The sequence below is a fragment of the Eretmochelys imbricata genome, chromosome 3, assembly GCF_965152235.1.
Source record: "Eretmochelys imbricata isolate rEreImb1 chromosome 3, rEreImb1.hap1, whole genome shotgun sequence".
NCBI classification, from domain to species: Eukaryota; Metazoa; Chordata; order Testudines; family Cheloniidae; genus Eretmochelys; species Eretmochelys imbricata.
Genome location: NC_135574.1, coordinates 145,303,685 through 145,329,846, shown reverse-complemented (window position 1 = coordinate 145,329,846; position 26,162 = coordinate 145,303,685). Strand labels below are relative to the sequence as shown.

Sequence of the window (26,162 nt, the reverse complement as noted above, 5' to 3'; positions counted from 1 at the left end):
TAAATAAGAAGTGGGCAACATTATGTCCTGTAAATGTAAACAAACTTGTTTGTCTTAGCGATTGGCTGAACAAGAAGTAGGACTGAGTGGACTTGTAGGCTCTAAAATTTTACATTGTTTTGTTTTTGAGTGCATAGAATCATAGCATATTAGGGTTGGAAGAGACCTCAGGAGATCAACTAGTCCAATCCCCTGCTCAAAGCAGAACCAACACCAACTAAATCATCCCAGCCAGGGCTTTGTCAAGCCGGGACTTAAAAACCTCTAAGGAAGGAGATTCCACCACTTCCCTAGGTAACCCATTCCAGTGCTTCACCACCCTCCTAGTGAAATAGTGTTTCCTAATATCCAACCTAGACCTCCCCCGCTGCAACTTGAGACCATTGCTTCTTTTTCTGTCATCTTCCACCACTGAGAACAGCCTAGCTCCAGCCTCTTTGGAACCCCCCTTCAGGTAGTTGAAGGCTGCTATTAAATCCCCCCTCACTGTACTCTTCTGCAGACTAAATAACCCCAATTCCCTCAACCTCTCCTTGTAAGTCATGTGCCCCAGCCCCCTAATCATTTTCGTTGCCCTCCACTGGACTTTCTCCAATTTGTCCACATCCCTTCTGTACTGGGGGGGAGAGGGGACCAAAACTGGATGCAATACTCCAGGTGTGGCCTCACCAGTGCCGAATAGAGGGGAATAATCACTTCCCTCGATCTGCTGGCAGTGCTCCTACTAATACAGCCCAATATGCTATTGGCCTTCTTGACAACAAGGGCACACTGCTGACTCATATCCAGCTTCATGTCCACTGTAATCCACAGGTCCTTTTTCACAGAACTGCTGCTTAGCCAGTCGGTCCCCAGTCTGTAGCGGTGCATGGGATTCTTCCTTCCTAAGTGCAGGACTCTGCACTTGTCCTTGCTGAACCTCATCAGATTTCTTTTGGCTCAATCCTCCAATTTGTCTAGGTCACTCTGGACCCTATCCCTACCCTCCAACATATCTACTTCTCTCCCCAGTTTAGTGTCATCTGCGAAGTTGCTGAGGGTACAATTCATCCCATCATCCGGATCATTAATAAAGATGTTGAACAAAACCGGCCCCAGTACCGACCTCTGGGGCACTCCGCTTGATACCAGCTGCCAACTAGACATCAAGCCGTTGATCACTACCCGTTGAGCCTGACAATCTAGCCAGCTTTCTATCCACCTTATAGTCCATTCATCCAATTTATACTTCTTTAATTTGCTGGCAAGAATACTGTGGGAGACCATATCAAAAGCTTTGCTAAAGTCAAAATATATCACATCCACCTCTTTCCCCATATCCACAGAGCCAGTTATCTCATCATAGAAGGCAATCAGGTTGGTCAGGCATGACTTGCCCTTGGTGAATCCATGTTGACTGTTCCTGATCACCTTCCTCTCCTCCAAGTGCTTCATAACTGCTCCGGGTGCAGTTATGTAAAAAAAAAAAAAGAAAAAAAATCTACATTTTGTAAGTTGCATTTTCATGATAAAGAGCTTGCACTAGAGTACTTGTCTGAGGTGAACTTGAAAATACTATTTCTTTTGTTTATTATTTTCACAGGCAAATATTTGTAATAAAAAATAATGATATAAATTGAGCACTGTACACTTTATATTCTGAGTTGTAATTGAAATAAATATATTTGAAAATGTAGAAAAACATCCCAAATATTTAATAAATTTCAATTGGTATTCTATTGTTTAGCAGTGCGATTAAAATTGCGATTAATCGCGATTAATTTTTCTGTTAATCGCGTGAGTTAACTGAGATTAATTGACAGCCCTAATTAACTTCATTTAAACCTGTTTATTAGACCTCTCTATATTGCTTGCCTAATACCACATCAAACGGAATTCTCTTACAGTTTCTCTCTCAATGGGGATTATTGTAGAAAAACTTAAAACTTCTTTTCTGTTCACCCCTTTAACCAGTATAAAGTAGGCAGCCTACAGATTGGACAAATTTTGTCTAGATCCTAAGGCTTAATATTTTAAATAGGCCCTCTGATCTCTTTTGTCATTGTAAAACAATGTTTGACTTCAGTGATCCATGTATTGACTGTAATTTTATATTCTGTGGAAGAATCTGGCGATATCAAGAATTACTCCTTTTCATGAGCATTGTTGAATTCTATTAGTTTGCTAAATCTCCGCTATTACATTTAAAAAAAATAAAAATAAAAGAGAGAGGCAATGAAAGGAAGTAAGTAAAAAGAATATTCAACCTCCAGGAAAATACTAGCCCATTTTAAATTAAGGATGTTAAGCAGGAACACGTGTTATCTTGTAAACTTGGGTCAGAGGAACCCGGGTCAACAGTGGACAACTCACTGTTTAGAAGAATTGTGATACTTGCTACCAGTGTGTGCATCGTAAGGGAAAGGTTAACTCCTCCTTTGCCTCTCATGGAGCTTCCCTCCTGAGACACTGCTCTGCCTTATCAGTCACCATCTAATTTTAGCATAATGTGAGTAGGTGAGTGGATTTGCTAGTTGATGCTTGCATCATGTAAAGTAGAGGAATTTGCCTCCATGTGAGGAACCATGGTCTGGTGTTTGAAGTACAGGACTCAGAATAATGAGATCTGAATTCTGCCATATAGTTGGCGTGTGTCATTTAAGGTTAAGAACAACAATTTTTGTTCCTCCTCCTTGTAACCACCTTTTACATATTTGAAAACTATTATCATGTCCCCTCTCAGTCTTCTCTTTTCCATACTAAACAAACCCAGTTTTTTCAATCTTCCCTCATAGGTCATGTTTTCTAGACCTTTAATCATTTTTGTCGCGCTTCTCCTCACTCTCTCCAATTTGTCCACATCCTTCCTGCAGTGTGGCTCCCAGAACTGGACACAATACTCCAGGTGAGGCCTAATTAGTGTGGAGTAGAGTGGAAGAATTACTTCTTGTGTCTTGCTTACAACACTCCTGCTAATACATCCCAGAAGGATGTTTACTTTTTTTGCAACAGCGTTACACTGTTGACTCATATGTAGCTTGTGGCCCACTATGACCCCCAGATTTCTTTCTGCAGTACTCCTTTCTAGGCATCACTTCCAATTTTGTATGTGTGCAACCGATTGTTCCTTCCTAAGTGGAGTACTTTGCATTTGTCCTTATTAAATTTTATCCTATTTGCTTCAGACCATTTCTCCAGTTTGTCCAGAGGTAATGTCATGTAATGCAATATCATATTTTTTCTGTAAACCTATATCCATGTGTACTACTTATGCTACTCATTACTACTTTGTCTATGCCTGAATCCCTGGATACTGATCCTGCAAGAGCAAGACATTCCAACCACTGGTTTCTGGTACCTTTTTTTGCTACACAATCTGTCGTATCACATGGTACACTCTCTACTGATTGTCCCCATAGGACTTCAATATGCTGAACATTTTTCTTAGAAAATTTTCCACAGTTGCAAAAACTAGCTCATGACCCAAAGTTTTTGCAAGTTTAGCAGTGGTGTTTCAAGGGTTCTCAAACTTCATTGCACCACAACCCCCTTTTGACAACAAAAATTACTACACGACCCCAGGAGGCAGAGGCAGAGCCTGAACCCTGCTGTGGTGTCACCCCAGATGGGGGCCAAAGCCAAAATCCAAGCCACGCCACCTTGTGCAGGGGAGCCAAATCCGAAGCCCCGCTGTCCAGGGCTGAAACCGAAGCCTGAGTCCCGCTGCTAGGGCTGAAGCCCTTGGGCTTGAGCTTCGACCTTAGGCCCCAGCAAGTCTAATGCCAGCCCTGGCGACCCCATTAAAATGGAGTTGTGATCCACTTTGGGGTTCCAACCCATAGTTTGAAAACAGCTGATAGACCACTGACTGCTACAGATATTTAAGACCTTATCATAGAACCCTACTCAAGGCTTATCTCATCACAGTGTTAAAAATACTTTTGGGAGAAAGTGAAGTAGTGGGGAGAATACAACTACGTAAAGTTGACTGAGCCCAAATGTGTGTTAACCATGGAGGAATGAGAAGTGTAAGATGAGGATTCTAAGTTGACATATGGGTATGTCTGTGTTAGGAGCACCTTACCACTATAGGAATTAGGGTATATTACACTGGCAAAGTGCTGCTAGTGTGGATGCAGCCATCCTGGCAAAGCTGTTCCCCCCACGAGAGAAAGAAGGTATACTGGTAAAAGTGCAGTTTTACCAATATAACTGTATGTACACTACAGACTTCTGATGGCACAGCTGGTATTGCACTTCATAGCCCTGACCGACATGACATAATGCCAGCAGCAATCTGTAGTGTAGACATAGCCATAGAGAGTAGAAGATATTTGGCAGTTGAGTGATAGTGAGAGAAAAGGGGAAAAACACCAAAGCAGCCCCATCCTAGAAGAAGCACATGTCCATGAAAAATAAAAACATTCTCTGTAAATATATATATATATATAGAGAGAGAGAGAGAATGTTTTTCTTATATCTCTCCATATAAAATTTTCTGTTGCTTTTGCTATGTATTGATGTTTCTGATTATGTAATTATTCACTTACTAATACATTCCAGTATCTGAAAGCTCTAGAGAGAGAGAGATTTGGGGCGAAAAATAGGAACATAGCTTCCTTTTAGTTCTGCTGAAATAAATTGGATGGAGGTTATTTTTGGGGGGGGGATGGGAGAGGGCAGAATGGAAAAGTATCTTTCTAAAACAGGGACCTATGTTATCTATGCACCTACAAGCATCCTTTAAGTGTGTTAATAGAGTTTCTTTTCTTTTCTTTTTCAGAGCTAAATACCACAAATTAAAATACGGCACAGAATTGAATCAGGGAGATATGAAGCCTCCAAACTATGATTCTGGTAAGAATTTAAGAGTGAAGGAAATATGGTATAAAGTTCTCCTCTAATTTTAGCTACAGATTGTTGAACAACTTAGTGGACACAAAGAGGATAATAAAGATTGTTTAATGCTGAAAAAGACAAATGTTAGCCAATGCAGTTTGTTACACTGGTATTATAGGGACAATTTGTTTCTTCGGTATCTGTAATTAGGCCATCAGATGAGTTGAAGTAAAAATGCATGCTGCAGAATATATCTATTCTCTCTTCTTCAGATCAAAATTCAAGAAAGTTCTGGAGTCACAGAAAGGTATGGAAAACACATCTGGAGAATCTGATATTGGAAGAATAGAAGAATTGTTATGCATTAACAATAACAGTGTAATGCAATAGCAATGAATTCAAAATGCTTAGTACATCATTTCCTGATTCATGATCTTGGTTGGATTCCAGAAAAATTGAAACAAACGTGTTAGAGGTAAACTAAAGTTGGAGGTACATACTATGGAATTTTATAAAATTCCAGTGACAACTGGAAAATAAATATATAACAAATGATGAACACAAGTTTGGAACAGAACAGTTCTCCCCTGTATCTATGGATCACTTTCTTTTGTTATCCCTCCAGAAGATGAATCTTCTACCTTTCATAAAGAAATGGAGTGACTTTGAGCCACAAAAGAGGAGAAATTGGAATTCCTTTTGTTCTGATCAGCAAAATAAACCTTACCAAAAGGACTTTTCCCCCAGGTTCCAGATTATGCAACCAGTCCTTGAGAGGAGGAAGGAATAAGCAGAAATTATTCCACAGCTTTATTCTCCCGTACAGCCAAAAAAAAAAAAAAAAAAGCCTATATGAAAGTCATTTCTGCACACTTCACTCCTGGCATTCACTTGAAGGAGACTGTCCTGGTTAACTTAGTCCTGGACAAATCCCTATTTTACTGAGTGCTGAAGATGGTCTAAAAACACTTACCAATCAAATTCTCGACAATACCTTTGTCCCTTCCCAAACTACGCAAAATACAATGAAGCACAAACTGAGGCATCTTATTTCTCATCTCTTACAAAATGGTGCCACTGAGCTCTTGTACCCAGACTGGAGGAATACTCAATTCTGTTGCATCCTACATGTAGCTGCTTAAAAGAATGGAGATTCTTGCACCATATGGGATCCAAAGCTGGTTTTTCATACGCTTTCAGGATGGAGATTTTTGTATTATTTCTAGTCCATGTGCGTTGTACTTGCTTTACTGCCCATAGATCCATGCACATCTGCATGCTTCTCTTGGACCAAGTCAGAAAAAATGTTGAGGCTTATTTCCAGTGATACATCCTGTGTGTCCCCTATGTGGTACCTTGGAGGTTCTAATAATTCTGGTTATAATTCTCCTAATCAAGGGATTCAACTCTTACCTGTATTTAGGTGACATTCTCGTTAGAGCTCTTCTGTGCCATTTGGCAAGCAGTCCAAGTTCTTTCAGTCTCCTCCTGAGGGATAATGGATCTGTCATCAATTTTGGGGGGAAGAGAGATCTCTCTGAGATGTCTTTACTTCAACATTAATATAAACAACCTCCAGGTTTCCTGTCTGAAGAAGAGTTAGTGTGAATTTACTTCAGTCTTGATGCAGAAAGGTCTCTTGGCTTTTAGCTAACGCACGTTTTGATAATTGTACGATGGATCTAGCTGTGTTCAGCTGTCTTCAGAAAATCAATGTCTAAATGACTGATTATTTCTCATTGCTATTCCTGAGCAAGCTTGTAAATTCAAAGTCACAACAGTACTTAACATTCATATGGCACTTTTACATGTATTTATTTATAAGCCTGGACTGACAGGACAGCAACACATTTGTTTATGCCATAATGGCTTTATCTGGGTAAATGGAAAAACTTAGTTGTGGTTTTAAATAAAAGATTAGTTTCAGATGAAAATTTGATGAAAATGTGTTGAACTACTATTAAAATAACCATAGCCGGAAGAAAACTGCCTATTGTCTCAACGAAAACAGCTAAATCTTTTTTTCCTTCCCCATACAAATCATTGAAAAATGGCTGAACTTTAAATTATCTGTAAGTAGGCCTGACTGAGCGATTTCTTCATGAACAAATCTTAGACGTTGGTTGGGTGAGCTTTAAGGATTGATATTGTGTCAAGTGCAGTGGGAACCAATAAGGTTTTTTTGTAATGCTTTTTTTCTTTTCATAAGAACCCAATTAACCTTTAAAATATGTGATCACTACAGAAAACACTAGTACAGAATTCCAGATGTATGCATGTGACTGCATCCTTGTGAAGAAAAGGAGTTGGAACCAGTGAGATGATGGGTTTTATATTGGGAAATAATGGTAATATGAAGGAGATGCTGATGACAAGTATAACTTGTTCTCAGAATACAGTAGTATGTTGATGGCAGTCTTTATAGTGTGGTCTCATAGGTAGCACTGCAGAGCTGCACTTATTTTAAGACCTTTAAAAATAATACTGAAAAAACCTGATTTTAATTAAATCTTTTCCAGATGAAGGGAATGAAACAGAGGTTCAGCCCCAACAAAATAGTCAACTAATCTGGAAACAAGGGCGACAGCTGCTGAGACAGTAAGTGTCAAAGTTCAAACAAGGGAGCTAGATACAAACAGGCTTGGAAATTGAATGTGTCACTGGGCCTTTCTTAAATATTTCCATTAGACTTTTCTCTTTTGTGAAAAGAGTGGCAGAATTGGGTTAACTTTTCCTTTAGTCACTCTAACTTTTCCAAAGTTTGAGAAGTTTTGATAAGTTGCAGAGTAGAAAAAGTAAAAAGTCAGAGGGGGGCAAACTACTCACCACTTTTCATATTATTGCTTTCAGTGGCAAAAAGGAAAAAAATGGAGAAAAGTAGTGGGAGGGGGTTAAAATTTGGTTTAAGAAAATTCACAAAAATCTAATGAAAAATTTCAAATCTTTTTCACAACATTTTTTCAATTTTTTGAATGGAAACACATGACAATTTTGCCTCAAAGAGCTCCAATCCAAAAGGACTAGAACACCACCGTCTGTGTTGTAGTTTTCAGTTCGACATATTTAACTTTCTAGAGCAAGAGTTGGCTCCATATAATAAACTTCCTGCTATTTATTGTGATTATTGTAATAAGTTTAAAATAACAGCAGTGAGAATATACAGTATTAATCTACAGTGATTTTGAAATGCTGTAATGGAAGATGCATGCACTTTGATGAAACGGGGTAAAAATTTATATATTTTATCCAAGTGACTGTCCCCCTAACTATGCAATATCACTGCAGTTATCAGTTAACAGCCCCTTGCTTTAAATGGTCTGGTTCTTGTTGCAAGGCAATGTCAGTGAAAGGTCCTCTATTGTGTAACCCAGTCTGTTCCCCCATAAACCCTACACCGTATTATGTCAGAGTCAGGTTCTGATGATTTTCAGGTCATGCTGCAAAGCTTACATGTGTTTCCATACTTTTTTGTGGGGGAGGACTGAGTGGGCAGAACTGTGTAGCAGAAAAGTCCGGTAGTGTTGGGTTTGTTTTGTTTTGGAAAGGCACTGGACCAGTTTTTTTGGTTGAATGGATTATTATTTAATGTGCCCATCCAAAACTATGGATACACATCCATTTTAAATAAACAAATATTTTCTTGACTACGACTCAATGGTATGAGGACAAAGGTATCCCGTAATCTCCCTCTCAGAATCTTAAAGAAGATCGTGCTGTTATATGATGTTGAATCACGTATGTATTATGAAACTGTTGCTTAAATTAAATACAGACTTAATTTTGCACAATTGATTTATGGGACTGCCAGAGATCCAGCACTGACTCTTTCTCCCACCAGACTGGCGGCAATGAGGATGTAATTGTTGTTGTAAATGCAAGGAGTGGCTTGTATTAATAGGGGAAAAACAAATGCCCCAGTTTGTCATAGTCATAGTGTGTTCCTAAAATGATGTAATACATGACACTTTACATCCTCAGAGACCATTACAGTATTGACCAGTTAGTCCTCATAACATCCGTGTGAGGTCAGTAACATTAACTCTGTTTTACAGATGAGGAAAGAGACTGAAAGATTGACTCACCCAGCATCATGCAGCATATTGTTGATAGAGCCAGTTTTAGAATGCATGCATCCCAATCCCAGGCTCAGTTTACTAGATCGCACTTTCACCTCTTATGCACATGAGCCAAATGCAGGAATATTTAAGATTAATAAAATGATTTAGTAAGACTAGATCTGTACAAAATACATTACATTGTAAAATCATATGTTTGTCCTATTATAGTTACAGTAACAGCATGGGAAGTTGACACAGTAGGTGTTTACAGGCTTTGTTTAATGGTCATCTAAGGGACAAAATTTAAGTTTTACTTTTTTGAAGTTTGGTTTAGATTTCCATGAACTTCTCTTGATGAATAAAATCGTTGTGGTATGTTATATGTAACTCACATTTTTATGAATAAATTGCAGATATTTTAAGTTAAAGTCCTTTTCCATCTATTTTTGGTAAATGTAATGAATAACGTATTGTATAAACACTGACTACTAGGCTCTTTGATTTTCTCAGTGACTGCAGAGACTGGTACTGCAAGAGACGATCCCCTCTGCAGCTGGTACAAGACAATTTCTTAGCATATTTCATTAGCACAGTACCATGCTTTGCTAAGCATTGTACCAAAGATGAGTTTAGGGAGAATCTTTTATTTATTGATTTAAATAATTATAAGGGTATATTTATTGAGATCTGCATGAAAGACTAGCTTGAGTTCTGTTCATACAGGTATCTGCAGGAGGTGGGTTACACTGACACTATACTGGATGTGAAGTCAAAACGAGTGCGAGCTTTGTTGGGCCTCTCAAGTGATCCATCAGACAGGGAAAATGACAAAAATCAAGAATCAATGGTAAATGGTACAGAGGCTGAGATTAAAGAGAACGCAATGATTGGGTAAGTGCCTAAGACAACAAATGTTATCTTTGTATATAAGTGCAACTTATTATTATAAATCTAGTTTATGTTCATTCGAAAACGTATACTTTTTATTCTTCAAACTGACTGAATATTTGTAGCCAATTCTGTTTTAAAATGTTAAAGGATGAATATGGAAGCCACGCTAAGTATGTTGCTTCTTTATGAGAATCTTAATTTTATTTCCGTTGGAAGGTGACATTAAGAAATCAAACCTTCTTATTTGTGATACATCTGTTGTTAAATGCTTTAGGGAAAATACCAACTACCAGAGTCATCTTTTTCTTTGATTTATTGGAAACCTTAATATAGATTAGAGGCCTCTGCATTCTGGTAGATAGTGCTTACTGTTATAACAGTATAATCTCTAGTAAGCAGAGGATTTTATTTATAGTATCTGAAAACATTTTGAACATGGGTAAGTTTTTCACTGTTATAACTCTCCAACTTTGTGACTAGTGTTTACATGGATAAATATGTGAAATTCTGGGTATAATCTAAGTGTAGCTTCCATATGTTCATGCCAATCCTTTTTTGATATAAAAATCTAACCCTTTCAAGTTTACTTATGTTTTGTTTACTAAATAATATTTTGCTGAAAGTATTGTAAATAAACGTTTTAATGTTGTCACACTTATTACCATTAATATCTGAAGCTCACTTTAGGTGTTCAGCAAAATTATTCCTTGGTTCTTGACTGAAATACTGTAGCTTTGAAGACCTTAAACTAATAAAAAGGATGCTGAGTCATTTTGATTAAAAATCTGTGACTGAGCTCTGTACTCCCATAGGTAGTATTACCACCAACAAGCAGTAGACCCTTGTTTGTCTAGGTTTGGCCTCTTGTTTCACAAGCAGTTGTGGTTCAAATGTAGCAGAGGGTAGTGTCCTTTTCTTTTGAAATATAACTGCTTTATGTGGCACCTAATCTCCAAAGGGAGTTCACAATAATCCCAGCCAGTAGATAATTTACTGGCATCAGGCATGTGTGCAGAGAAGTTATTTAATTAACTAATTTTCATGCTATAATTAAAATTATTCTGTTAAATGAGGAATTAGGGCATATGAGGGGACCCCAACCTGTTAAATTATTTTGTACTTCTAAATAGTTAGCAAGCCTTGCCCTGAGGAGGACATCCTCTGGTTGGCAAGGGCTGCTGCTGCCAGGGCACCTTTTTAAAGGCAGCCTTCCTGCTCTGAGGTAGTAACCTAATGGAATTGACTGTTTGTTGTAGAAAACTGATATTGGGTTTGTCAGATACATTATTCTCCCTTTCCATATTTATCCTCTTTATTCTCTCCCACTTTCTCCTATGATAGTTTTTAATTTTTGTTCCAGTCTTGAAGAAATAGTGAGTTCTGACTGCATATATAGCTTTCAGTTTGGGAGTTGTGAATGATTTGTTTTTGAGTTAAAGTGGGAGTTAAGCTCTCTCTCCCTCCTTTTTGTTTTACTTGAGATTAGTGGAGTGTCATTTTCCATTAGTTTGAATGGACGATCGCTCCAGATAGGGAGATATGTAATGGGTAAATTGGATTGAATGATGGAGCTGAGCTAGTACATTTAAAGATACTTGTTAGGAGGATGCTCAGTAGAGGAGATAGGCCTTGGAGTTGGTGGCACCAGATACTTTGTGTTGCCTCCTTCAGCAACTCAATTCTCCTTTTTGAGAACTATGCATGTAGTGGGGGTGTAACTGTTCCTTCAGATTTCTTCTCCATAAGCTTTGATCTTACAGAGCTAGGTCTGTTTTGAATAAAGTTAGAGAGACAAGGTGGGTGAGGTAAAATCTTTTACTGGACCAACTTATGTTGGTAGAAGAGACAAGCTTTCCAGGTCACCCAAAGAATAGCTCTGTGTAGCTCGAAAGCTTGTCTCTTTCACCAACAGAGGTTATCTCTCTAATTTCAATAATACCTGGGACCAGCACTGCTACAACAAAAACTTGAATAAGGTTAACGTTTGCATTTGCAGGCTATTTCTGGCTGTGAGTGTTCAGTGATCCACCAATTATCTGTCGTTCTAGAAGACTTGCAGTTGCAGAATTATGGTATTGCATGTGTAGTCTGAGAAATTGCGATGTTCTCATCTCACTTGTAACGCACAGGGTCGCTAACTGATGAGAAGAGTTTAGTTGAGGATCTGGGTGTTCTATGTGTGTGGAACATGACAAATGTTATGGTTCAGTTCATGTATAGACCCTCCGTTATATGAGGATTTCATGATGGAGTTCTCTGAGCTTGTTTCTGCATTCTTCAAATTATTCTGTGTTTGCAGATGTCAGCTCAGACCACTGGTTTGCCTCTTCTTAGAAGTGAAGGATGTCAGGATTTTACCAAAGGATTGAGAAGAACTCTTGCAGGGCAGAGTGTATGACTGGCCGACTGTGTTGTGAATATTTTGGATTGTATGGTATGTGTGCATAGGCGATCAACTATCATATCTTATATTACAGTGCAGGAGGTATTTCATGCTTCTCTCCCTTCATTTCAGTCCTGATGGGCTGCATGGCTTGTCTGCTTCCTCAACCTCTAGAAGAGCACCAGTGCTGAGTACGTGATTGAGATTAAGGGCAATCAGGATGAGCCAAGTCCTAGTCAGAATATTTGTTCAGCCTTCAGAGACTTGACACTGTCAATCCCTACACCCAAACAAGTCAGCCTCTAAGAGTATTTCCACACTGCAATTAAAAATCTGTGGCTGGCCCAGGCCAGGTGACTTGGGCTAAGGGGCTCAGCTAAGGGGCTGTTTAATTTTGTGTAGATATTTAGGCTTGGGCTGAAGCCTGGGTTCTAGGAACCTGAGGGGTGAGAGGGTCCCAAGCTCGAACATCTACACTGCAATTAAATAACCCCTTAGCCCAAGTCAGCTGGCACAGGCCAGTTCCGAGTGTGTAATCGTGGTGTTAACATACCCTCAGAAAAAACTTCTGCCTAAATTGTGGGAAGAATTGGGGAAAAGTTTAGATGGCTAGCTCACTCTCCACTGGCCCAGAGGAAAGTGTACCCAGAGTGAGGCACCCCATTAGTCCCAGACAGCTTACTTTTCTAAAAGGGGGAAAGAATAGGGGAGTTCAGTCAGCTCCACCTCCTCCCCACATCCATGGTGTATGGAAAGCTGGTGGAAGATTATGAAGCCAGAATAAGCTTGTGATTGGGGGCAGGAGGGAGACAATGCCTGAAGGCATATGAGGTGGTGGTGGTGATAGTAGTAGAGAAAGAAGTGATTGGAGGGTGCTGTGATAGAGGGTATGCGGAAGAAGAGCAAAAGGAAATGACAGAGAAGAAGAAAAGAGACAAATTGATGAGAACTCTGAGACAGATTGAGAAGGGATGGAAAAGAACATGAGTGAAGGAAGTAAAGACCACAAACTAGGGGGAAAGAGGGACTTTGAAAGGCACAGCAGGAAAGAGAGGAAACATGTTACAGTTTGAGGGAAAAGAGATCTCAGAGTAAAAGAAGGGGAAAGCACAGAGGACACACTAAGTTATAATGTTTAAAAGATTTTATATATATACTGTGTGTAATATATATTTAGAGAGAGAGAGAGGGAGAGAGCAGATTGGCCAAAGTGACTATCACACAAAGAGAACTCATTCAATATGTGCAGATGTAATGTTGGGAGGAAATCTCGAGAGTTAAACACTTAAAGCTACAGTATGGTCATTACTTACATTTTCCATGTGTCTCTTATTATTATTGGAATGTAAGTTGTTAGTAATTAGCTAATACCATTTCAGTTTGTAGTAAATTAATACTGTAGGAAAGGTAGTACAAAACTGGAGGATGCCAAGTGAAGAACTGTTAGTCAGTGAAATGTAAACCTTCAATACAGTCAGATAAGATGCGATGCTAAAGGGGCTTCTGTATGTGATAACTTATAACTTTTCTCAGGATTTGAACATGTCTAGGCTACCTTCCTATTATGTAATAATGTTACAGTAAAAGTACACATAAATAATTGATTTGTAATCAAAGTGGATAAAAATCCATTTTTTATGAAAATATCGAATTTTTAATTTTTTAAAAAAATTTTTTTTTAAAAAAAACCTACTTAAAAGGAAATCTGAATTTAATACAAAATATGTTGAGGCCTAAACTTACTATATTCTCTTAAAACATCTCAATAATAAAAAAATGTGCTGAATCCATGAGCCTCTATCAAAAACTGAATTCAAGGCTGCTTTTCTGTGTAAAGAAAGACGTTGTCCCCCGTTTCTAGCTTTTGAGGTCAAGCTTTATTAATAATGGCATAATAAGTCAAAGTAACTCATTTTCAAGAGTCTTAGGCAAGTAGGGACTTACGTTCCAGTCACTTTCACTTTTTTTCATATTTGAAAGTTTTCCCAGGCTGCCCTGAAATAATCAGTTTAATTCACTGATTGCAGTTAGTCCAGCTGTTTAATATATCATTTAGATGTAAATGTGAAACATGTTAAATTTTATATATCCAAAACATTTAAGGTTGTTTTGGTTAATAAAAAATAAATTTTATGTGCTGTTTTGTGTGTTTAAATTCCAATTATCATCCTTATACAGCTTGACACAAATCATGACCAAAAAGTTAATTATCTAGTAAAGGAAAAGAACAGTTTGGATAGACACCTGTCAGGGATGGTCTAGATCAGGGGTCGGCAGCCTATGGCACGCATGCCAAAGACGGCACGCAAGCTGATTTTTAGTGGCACGCTGCTGCCTGCCGGGTCCCAGCCGCTGGCCCCGCTCAGCCCGCTGCTGAACCCAGGCCGGGACCCCGGCAGGCAGCAGCGTGCCATTAAAAATCCTGCCCGCCCCGGCCCGCTCTTCTCCCCCCCCCCCCTCCCCCCCCCCCACCCGCAGGGGCAGGATGAAGAAGCTTGGTCCTGCCAGCTGCTGCTGCACAGCAGGCAAGGTCCCCTCTCCCCTGCCGTGCTGGGTTCCTGCCCCTCCTCCTCTCCCTCCCTGCCACTGATCAGCTGATGGCCTTTGCAGGGGAGGGGAAGAAACGGAGCTGCAGTGCGCTTGCTGCTCCAGGGAGGAGGCGGAGAAGAAGTGGGGACAGGGCTGTGGGGAAGGGGGGGGGAATCAGGGCATATCCCCTCCAGCCCCCTGCCATAAGCCACTCTGGGCAGGGGGCTGGGAGCACCCCCAGGACCCTAGCCTACACCCCCAGCCCTCTGCACTGACCCCTGCACCTCCCTCACACACCCCCAGCCATCTGCCCTGACTCCTGCACCCTCCTCACCCCCTGCAGCTCTCTGCCCTGATCCTGGCACCCCCTCACACACACACCCAGCCCTCTGTCCTGACCCCTGCACCCCCCACACACCCCAGCCTTTACTCCAGCACCCCCCCCCACATACCCAGCCTCCCACACCCCATGCCCTGACTCTTGTACTCCCCACATACTCACCCACACCCTGAGCACCAAACGGGAGCTCCTGCACACACACCCCCCACACACACATTCCTGCCTGCACCCCTCGCACCAAATGGGAGCTGCCCAGGTAAGCACTCCACACCCAAACCTCCTGCCCCAACCCTGAGCCCCCTCCCTCATTCTAGCTCTTGGCCAGACCCTAAACCCCAACCCCCAGCTTGCTCCTTCACCCCCAGCCCTGTGCTCAGTGCACTCCCACCCTCAGCTCAGTGCAGAGAGAGAAGAAGAGAATGGGCTAGAACCAGGGAGAAGGTAGGTACCCACTCTGTGGGGGCAGGGCCGGGATCCCAGGCCGGCCGTGGGCTGAGCAGGGCCGGTAGCCGGGACCCTGGCTGGCAGGAGCTGGTGGCCGGAACCCCAGACTGGCAGCGGGCTGAGCCGCACATGCTGGTCTGGGGTCCCAGGCACCGGCCCCGCTCAGCCTGCTGCCGGTCTGGGGTTCTGGCTGCAAGCCCCTTGCCAGCAGGGTCCTGGCCGCAGGCTCCACTCAGCCTGCTGCCGGCCTAGGTGAACAGAACCCCAGGCTGGCAGTGGGCTGAGCAGGCCGGCGGCATAAGATCAGCATTTTAATTTCATTTTAAATGAAGCTTCTTAAACATTTTGAAAACCTTGTTTACTTCACATACAACAATAGTTTAATTATATAATATATAGACTTACAGCGAGAGACCTTCTAAAAAATGTTAAAATGTATTACTGGCACGCGAAACCTTAAATTAAAGTGAATAAATGGAGACTCGGCACACAACTTCTGAAAGGTTGCCGACCCCTGGTCTAGATTTACTTGGTCCTGCCTCAGCAGAGGGGGCTGGACTTGGTGACCTCTCAGGGTCTCTTCCAGCTCTACATTTCTGTGAGTCTGTATCTTTAAATAAACAGTAAATCACTCAACATTTTCTAACATACTGAAAACGTACAATTAATATGAATCTGAAAATATGAATCTATATAATTGCTTAAATAAATATATATAAATAAATATATGCCTCCTAGATAGCAAAATGATGTATCAAATCTAGTGTAAAGGCTCTATTTTATTGCATGTCCATGTATTTTAATGGTTTTACCAGCCAATGAGCGTGTACCTTTCTTAGAAAATAGCAGAAGTACAATTTGATTTAAAATTAATTATTTAAATCTAGGCTTTCCACTTGATGCTTTTAAATCATGGTTTAAATCAATCCACCATGGTGGCAGTCAAGGTTTAATAAAAGGACTTGCCTGCATGCCAGTGGTGAATGAATTTGTCTGACAAATGCCAGTCAAATTTTGCACTTCGAGGTGATCCCCAGAAAGAGGATCTCATGTGATGCTTTTATACTGTCTGCTTCTAGCACAGTATCTTACGTACGAGCATTGCACCAAGTGCAGCAATTGCTGTTGCTACCTCAGCCTCTCTCGGCACTAGTCTACTGCCTTCCACCATATAGACCGACGTCTCTCATTTCCCTCCTGTCCTCTACCAAATGTCTCTTACTGTTGTTCGGATAAACCCTGTCTTCTTCCCTTGTCCTTGCATGAAATCAAACTGGCCAGATGTCAGGTTTCTGGGAGGAAAGGAGGATACTCTTCTCCTCTCAAAAATGTAATCACTTTATTTTTTAGGGTTTTTTTTTTTTTAAGAGGGAAAAATTATTTTGCCTGTTGTGCACACATCCATTATACCATATCTCACCTGACCTATGTTCATGGCCAGCATTTACTCCTGGGGGAATTCTGTGCTACTTTATATGTGCAGACTTCATGGCCCCTGCAGATTTCTTTGCTTGCCCACAGAAAATGGTGGAGAAACAAAAGGAAGCCGCAGCGCAGGCACATCGGTTTGGGTGCCTGGAGCAGCCAGCAGAGAGAAATCACCATGGGGGGGGCTGGGGATTCCCCAGCAGGTGGCTCCTACCCTATGTTGGGCTCAGCTACAGGTCCCAGCTCGGCTGGGGAGGGAGAAAGATGAGACTTGCTCTTCCCCTGCTAGGAGTGGTTGGGGCCACGTTAGACCCGCCCCCCCGAATCTTCCCCAGCTGCAGAAAACTCCACATGCTTTCCCCCACTCCACTTCCTGCCCCCATTGCTCCTCAGCTGCGGAGGGGTGGGGGAGGCGGGAGGGAGGGAGGAGGTCATTTTATGGGGAGCTGCTCCCCATCTGCCCATCCCGCAAGCATCCAGACCCCTCCCTGCCAAACCTCACCCCGCTGCACCCAGACCCCCTCTTGAGCCCTGCCCCCCCCAATCCCCACCCCCTCTGCATCTGGACCTGCACCGCTGCACCAAGACCACCCCCGCACTTGAACCCCCACCCCGACAAGCCCCACCCTGATGAGCCCCTCAACCCCTCTGCCCCAGCCAACTGCACCTGGACCTCCCACCCCACCAAGCCCCACTCCCCCAGCACCCAGACTCCCTGCTGAACCCCAACCGCCCTCGTGCAGCCAGTAGCCTGTGCTTTCCACTGCTCTGCTGGAGCTTCCACATTTATTTATTAATAAATAACATTTTCAGAATTTTGCAGAATTTTAAAATATTGTGCTCAGAATTATTATTTTTTTGCTCAGAATTTTTAAGTGCAGAATTTCCTAAGGAGTACCAGGATTCTAATGTTCAATGCTATAGTGTTGGCCGTAAATGCTACATCTCTGGAAAATGGGAAAATTTCCATGAAGAAGCTTGGAATGCTTGGGGTGACGGTGTTAGGAGGCTGCTTTTATTCATCTCAGTGTTCCTATGTGGGGAGGACGAGGGTAGCAGTAGGCAGAGCTGCTACTGTGGTAGTACTGTGAAGACAGTGACTCTTTTTTCTCATAGACTGAAATGCTTAACTGAAGATCTGTGAGTTTCTAACTACTTCAGAAAATTGTTTTACGTCTGGATAGTCTCAGCTTTTCACATGTTGATGTTGGATTTCCAGTAGATTTGCTGGACAGTATTTTTGGAGCACCATGCTCAACTTACTCCAATTGTCTGAAAATCATTTAAGTTAGGAGTTAGTTTTTCCTGCTCATAGTCTAGTATATCAGTAGCCACTAGGCATATGGCTGAATATTTGTCTTTTTACACATTCCTGTATATCTGCTAATGTACAGATTCTCATGAACACTTTAACACTCAAGAACATCATGTGGATTTGGGATGCTTCCTGGAAGATTTTGATTCCATTTATGAAAACATTATTTTGATAGCCTGACACTGATAGTCCTGTTCCCACATGTTTCATGGCATTTAAAAGGGGAGCTATGTTCACTTTCTTCAGATCAACCCACTTGCATTACGGAAGATAAGTACAACTTCTCAGCATGAATGCACTCAAAAACAGATACTAAACATAACTTTCTATTAACATTTGAAATTTCCAATGCCTGCAGTGAACAGAATGAGTGCTTTCCCCACATCAAATGTTTTATATCATTAAACAAAACAAATGGAAACTGCCTCACTAAAATGTCATGTGTAGCCTTGTGCAACATGAAAGTATTTAAGTATCTTTAGCTTACTCCTTAAATCTTCTTTTTAATCACTTTACCCCTTAACTGAATCCTAGGTAGTCCAAATTAATTTCTTTTTGAGGGTATATTTTTATTATTGACAGAAGAATAAACATATAATAGAATAAAACTGGTGAAATGGAATAAAGGAATAAAATGTTTAATAACAAAATAGATAATTTATGATGCTGAGGACTTGATAAAGAGGCTCAAAGATGAGAAACTGCATTTAAATGACCAGTTGAAACTCATTCCAAGAGTTCTAACATTTATTAAAAAATCACTTTTTTAAAGGTTAAGGCTAATTGGGCTGTAATCTCTCCCTAATCTCAAACTGGATTTGTGCCTTTTTATTTTAATAAGGCTGATTTCTGTTTCACATCTTACACATGAGCAAAATAAACTCAAGTGAAAACCGTCATGGAATCTGCTCCCTAATGTCAGGAGAATAATTAAGCATTTTTCCATGACCCGGATTTATTTTCTGGAGTGAAATAAACCATTCCAACCAAGACTTAAGCAACTAAATGTCTTTCTACTCCAAAAGGCAGAATACCTGAGTAATTCCTGCATCCATAAATCCTCTTAGCACTTACACATTTAATAAACCTGCTCTTTGTGTACTGGCTGATGAACATACATAGTGTGTGTTAGCATACTTATAAAATGGTTTATTGGAAAAAAAAAATTAAACCCCTTGAATTTAATTGGAGGAAGGAAATAATTCCAAAATAGTGTGCGAATTCAACACAAATAGTAAATAAAAACAATTATAACACTGAAAAACTATTTTTTATTTCTAAAAATCGCTTTTTATTCCCCTCCTTTCCTCAATTCCTATCTCCCTTCTGCTTTACCTGAGTGGGGCTTCAAAAACAGCTGTTTTTGCCACACCCAGACTCTCTCACCAGATGAATTTAAACAGGGCTTCTGAAGGAAAACTACTGGGCCAGTTGGCTTTAGCTGATCATTAGGAGTAATGCTTCAAACAACAAGCAACACCTCATCGTGTTCTTTGAGGTCCCACTCTTATTGATCCAATGAAGACACTCGGGCCTGTGACAACAGCTTCACTTTAGAAGCCTCTCTCATTCCACTGCCACACATCTATGACCCAGGACCGGTACCTTGTTTTTGGAAACTTCATACAAGGCACTTCTGGAGTGAAGAGGAAGAGACCAAAAAAAAGTTAATAAATAGGGGAGAGGGAAGCAGAGAAGAGGAGAAAGATGAATAGGGAAATAACTTTTAAATGTTACCCCAATTATTTTTTACAAAAATTGTTTGTGGAGTGGTATAGTGATCTGGCTAGTCAAGCAGCCTTATCTTTTCATGTACATTTGTTGGGACATAATTATATGGGCTGAAAGCTGCTTCAGTCAGTAAACTTGCAGTTTACATCCAAACCATTTTGTAAGTATTACTTCCTACTTTTAGTTTGTATTGCATTGTTTCTTGTATAGTGTGTTAATTCATTGGAAGTTTCAAAGAGATTGTGACAGACTGTCTAGCCTGTCATAAATTTATACACAAGGTAAAAATTATATTAAAGCAGTTCTACAGTTTTATTTGGTGACATGTATTTCCATATTTTCAGTTATACTGCATTATAAAGGGCCTGGCTCTCTGCATGGTAATGAAAATTCTTCAAAACTTTTAGAGTCATTAGTCATAGAAAAGAATAAGCTAATTGATATGTATGCATGTGTTTTCTGTACTCAGTCTGAGACACAGCTCAACTAAGATTTTGGCAGGCTTGAAAGAACTTTCATACCATGAGAAGGGAGTTCTTAAAGATACTATGGCCTCACATTTGAACAGATTTTGTTGGTAGGAAGAGATAAGGAGTCAACAAAAACTAGCTTAGGAAAGTGATGTAACATATATATGAGGCCCAAAGCAGGCCTTGGGGAGAACAAAAAGCTGTATTTTCTGTAAGTAGGAGAGGGGATTTTGCTAAAACACACTCTCCCACCCCTCTCTCTACCTGGGTCATGTGAAGCCTTTCTGGTGCTCTAGATTAGGCCTTTGAAACTGTGGTTCAGACACAGACTTTTTCTGTATTGGCCTGATTAAACATTTTTTAGTCTAAGTTGAGCCTGTATTTAACTATTTTATTTTGAGAATTTTCTCTGTTTCTGTAATATACCAATAAAGTCTGCTTTTATTTAAGACTACCTGTCTTTGGTCTTTGATACTATTAGTCACTGATAAGAGTCTCTGAGAAGGAACTAACCTCTTTCCTTGTGGGGGGGAGGGCACAGCAACTGAAAGATTCAAGGTGGGAGGAAGGCCCCAGTAATTAAAAGATCTGAAGTGTCATAAAGACAATAACTGTCTTCAATATAATATTAACTAATTTCAATAATTTAATTTTAAATTATAAAATATTATGGGTCATGTTAGAAGCAGCAAAGAAAATTCAATATGCTCGTAGTGGCATCATCATTAAAAACAGTGAGTTAAACTTTAGTGCCCCGTGTTTTACAGTTTACTGTATTTGAACCAGCTTCTAAATTTTAGACCTTGAAAGCCAAATGAACATTATACATTTTGGACTAGTGCCTTATGTTTTAAGGTTTTGACCTACTGGCTCCCAAGCCAAAATTTTTGCTGGAACAACAGTTCAGGGCAGGAATTGAAGTTGGTATGGTCAGACCAGTCATATCAGTGAGAGCTTTAAATGATATCTCTGGAGTACTTCTCATAGAACAGAATTGGGGGCAGGGGTGTATGCTCTACATTATCTCAAAGAGGATTGGGAGTTCTGTGAGGGTAATTATGCTCTTTATTCCAAAAAGGAGTGAGTTCAGATATTTCCCAAATCTGAAATCATTAAAAAAGCATATTGTACCACCTGGTCCTCTTGCCCTCAATGTGTGTGCTAGGAATTTCCCCTTAAAGGTGCTATAGGGAGGGGTGCCCTCAGCTGAGTCCTGTTTTTCCCCCTTCCTACAGCTGCTTCTGTCATTATCCTGCTGTTCAGCCTTTTATCATTATCAAGATTACGCTTCATACATCGACCAACTTTCAACCACAGGTTTCACTTTCAACTATTTAAAGCTTTTTCTTTTGGTATTCTAGAATAATTGGTAATGTAAAGTTAAAATCTATTTGATTTTTATTGAGTTAAAAGTAATTTTAGTTACTACTCTTATCCTTGAGTGGTCCTGCTGGTTTTCTTCAAATCACATACTTATAATTTTTAATGATTTTCACTTTCCTGTTGCTTTGTGAACCGTAAAGGAAGCTGACTAAACAGGGTAAACCTTGAAACTGACTTTACACGAAGTGCTGTCAAATGCACAATATAAACTAAAAAATGGATAAGTTTTCTCTCATATTTTTCAGTTAACAGCATTTTTAGACATCACTTGTAATAGCAAGTAAAAATATTAGATATTTATGTGATTTGCCAAATGGCAAGAATACCACAAGTAAAAGCATTAGGAGTTAATGTTATTAGATTGCCAAATCTCCCAGAGCACAAGGCAGAGAAAACATGTCTGCAAGGTGAAGCTTCATTTATCTGTGTACCTCTGGGGTTTGGAGTTTTTTCCACTTGTTTCCATCTGTATTTAGCTTTCCTACCAGAATCTTTGTTTAGAGTTCTGTCCCATTGTGAGTAGTGTTAGGCTGATTTAGTTTTATGGATTCTTATTCATCCTAGGAGTTTGAAGTACTGATTCACTAATTGTGTTTATTCTTAGGATCTCTTTTACTGTACTGTATGTTCATCAACATTACCTTGATTAATGGTCACAAGGTCTAGCTTGGATTCTTTCTCTTAACCGTTATTGACATACCAACTCTTCCTGTTCCAGAGACATTTTCTGGATTTCTGCCAGAATTGACAAAAGTAATGTTAGTAAAATTATATTTTATTAAATGTTAACTGCTCTTTAGAACCCCTAGTACTTAATTTAGTCTTAAACGGATTTTTTCCCCTCATTGAACTGTTTTACGGTAGCAAATTTAGTACTCATCAAAGGTGCGTGATTGATGGGTCTGGAGCATTCTATTTCCCAGCAAGATGGGGGGCATCACAGGCAGCAGTGAAGTCATATTCTGCTCTGTCAGATTACTGTGCCCCTGTGAATGCTTGAAAGCTAGCTTGGTTGTCTTGGCTCATTCAGTCCTTTTGCTCTCTACTGCAACTGCCAAGAAGGGTGCCAGTTGTGGTGGTGTTTTGTGATGTGGGCCCAGCTGGAAACTGTTCTAAAATACTTCAGAAAATTGAAGCAGCTAAGTTGGGAATTGCAGCTGAGCAAGAAATAATTACAGGGTGTTTTTTTTAAAAAAAAAAAAAAAAAAGAGAGAGAGAGAGAGAAAAAAGGACCCATCATTAATATTATATTGTTTGCCCACAAATATAATTACATATAATCATTGTCCAGTTTTACCAACTGACTTATTTTTATCTTGCGGAGCATTAGTCATTACAGAACAAAACAACCAGATTGGTGAATGCAAATTTTTTTTGTTTTTGCTCTTCTTTATTCAAAATATGTTTTTTATCCAGGAAACCAGAATTGACAGACTCTGCCTCTCTGCTAGAGACCTTCAAATTTCTTGAAAATGCAGCTTCAGATTTCAGTGATGAAGATGAGGATGAAGATATTGAAAGAAGAGAGAAAACAATGATTGATACCTCAACGGTGGGTCAAAAAAATCTCATTGTTGAAAAACTTGTGGTGAACAGAAAAGTAAAAGGAAAGTGTGAGGTTAAGGAAAAGTAAACAGGCTGATTCTGTGTCCCTTATACAGGTGCATCCGCGTGTGCCCCATGCAAATTATTAAACACACCCCATATATGACTAAATGTATATCTGCCTAGTTGGGTGTGCAAGATTGGAAGCGTAAGATATGTACTTCTGAATTTGTGTGCACAAAGTAAGCGTGCCTACTTGGAGCCTGAAAATTATCCCCAAATGTTATTTTTTACTCTTCTTTGGTCTATTCTGTTAGTTTTATTTAAAAAAAAAACAAACCTCCTGCCACCACCTGCTCTGTTTGAATCCAGAAGTTTGTGAACCTAATTATTTTTAATGAGCAACTGATCAATTTTATTTTTTAGGAACCACACACCTTCTAATTCAATCTTCTGCCTTCTTTTGATGTTGAGAAGTATAATCTGTAATTCTAAATCAGAAATCCATTTGATGTGAAATATTTGCTTAAAATTTTTAAACTAATTTGAGGAAAATGCTTTTTGCAGTTTCCCAAAACTTATTACATTTCATTTTTAAGCAGCTTGTAGAGAATTTTAAAGTAAATATACCTGTAATATATGAATAAACCCAACCCTATTATTTAACCCAATCCCGTTTTGTTTTGTCAAATTGTTATGCTTACAAGAAGCACGCGGGAACTTTTTCAGGGGAAAAGGCAATACACCATGTTTATTGAAGATACAACAATTGGCATATACATTCAATCACACTACACACACAAACACACACTGTCCCACCAGTCGATGTTATAGTTAGCAGTCTGTATCAATCTAGTGGCCAGCTAGGTTGATCACCAGTAGGGAGGAGCCGGGTTCCGTTGGTCGCAAAACGATGCTCCGGGGAAGTCTTAGCAGGACAAACCCAAAGTTTCATGGCAAGGCACCCTGTTTATATAGTGATTTTCCTTCATTGGGACTAATGAGTTTTGCACCATCATGTAATCAATTGTTGTTTGACGAGTGCTTGTTTTCTTTTATTAAGTTCCTCAGGAAGTTATTCCATGCTGGTTGTGATTACAGCTATCTTGTCCCCATTGATAGGAACCTGTCTCATTTTTAGAGTCGTTAATCTGCTCTCCTCTGACATTTAAATAGGGGCATGTTGCAGCCTCTTGGCGCCCTTGCGTCTGTCTACGGTTCCTCCCTAGACCGTCTGGTTCGGTGATGGCCTTTACGCTTATCTCTTAACACACACATTCCTTATTCACACACAATACAAAATTAATTTTCACAGAACATTTTGAACAGGAACATCAAGTTGCAATGCAAAAGAAAACAATCATGGCATTCTTTTGCTTATTTTAAAGTGCTAAATCTATTACAAATTGGTGACCCTCAAAGGTCTGTCACTGCCTTGAAATCAGCACAGACAGATTCTGGCTGATGTATCTTTACCAGTGGCCCATTCGGCCATTTCTTTCTGCTATTCAAAAAGGTTGGCTGGCAGGATATGATCAAATCATACACCAACATATTTAATACATGCTACATTATTATTCTTCATCCTTCATTCTAAATTATATAAAATACAAACATAAAATCCTACTACTACACAATGACTAAACTTCCCTTTGAGTATACAATGTATGGTAAGGTTACAATTGATCAAATGAAAATGTCTGAAAATGTTGTCCTAATAAATCATGTTTGTCTAATCAGTGGTATTTAAATATAATTTTAAAATAACGGAACAGTTAGTTGTTTGATGGTACAATGGTGATTGACTTTGGAAGTACAAATAAATGCCCTTTCTTTCTCTGTTATCGAGGGACTGCCGTCTGTAACAAGCAAATTTACTTTCTGCAGATCTAAAAAATTTTTTTCAATAAGCCTTTTACCTTTGCAAAAATGATCTCTCCTGGGTGTATGTTTCTAATGGTATTAAGCACAAAAATTCTTCCTTGAAAATTTCACCATCATAAAATCTAACAGTGATAGCTGGGCAGTGTCATTTAAATCGCTTGATTCAGCCTCTTTAAGAGACGTGTATTTGGCATTTTTAAAATCATAAAGCAGTACTGACAGACAATCCTTGTAATTTATCTCCAGTCTTTCCACTGCCATAAAATTAGGTAGGGAAACTTGCTTCACATGGTTCACAATGTCATCTTTGTTTTTATCTCTGGCAAATAGGAAGTCATAGGCAAATGGTAGGCAGCACATCACTATTCGTGAATTTAATTATAAACATTTTTTTAAGGGGATCTGGTGGACCACACAGGAAGCCTTGGTGGAACACATTTGGCTCGGAGGCTGCCTATTGAGTATCATTGTACTACTGCTTAGATCAGCTTAACTATGCCACTCAGTGGTGTGGATTTTTCATGTAGTTATGCCAACCTAATTTTTTAGTATCGATCAGGCCTAAGTGAAATAAGTACTGCTCAAAAGCAGTTTTTCATTGAAATAGACACCATTATAATTTACAGTAACAAGGTGCCACAAGTACTCCTTTTCTTTTTCTGAATACAGACTAACACAGCTGCTACTCTGAAACCAATAACAAACCTAAGTCACTGGTTAATTAAATGACTTTAACCTAGACAATCTGCTTTTGTTGTAGGAAAAATTAAATTTCAGTTGACAAGTATAGTATGAATTAGTGTAGCTTAGAACTTTTTGTTTTTTAACAAATTACTGAGATGGTGTTAAAGTGACCAAAGAAAAGACAATTTAGAAGTGACAAAAGCATAGATGGTGGTGGTAAAATGTGCAGCAAATAGGCAAGGTTACCACCATTTTGCCC

General features: G+C 39.7%; 1 protein-coding gene across 1 annotated transcript in view; it reads left to right on the top strand.

The window, feature by feature from the left end:
• Positions 1–26,162, top strand: part of STRN (striatin) — a 110,227-nt gene that overhangs the window by 46,369 nt on the left and 37,696 nt on the right. Inside the window, exons 3-6 of the mRNA XM_077813534.1 lie at positions 4,763–4,836; positions 7,338–7,416; positions 9,600–9,767; positions 23,207–23,342. Of these exons, the coding sequence (XP_077669660.1) occupies positions 4,763–4,836; positions 7,338–7,416; positions 9,600–9,767; positions 23,207–23,342 (457 nt within the window). The remainder of the gene's footprint in view (positions 1–4,762; positions 4,837–7,337; positions 7,417–9,599; positions 9,768–23,206; positions 23,343–26,162) is intronic.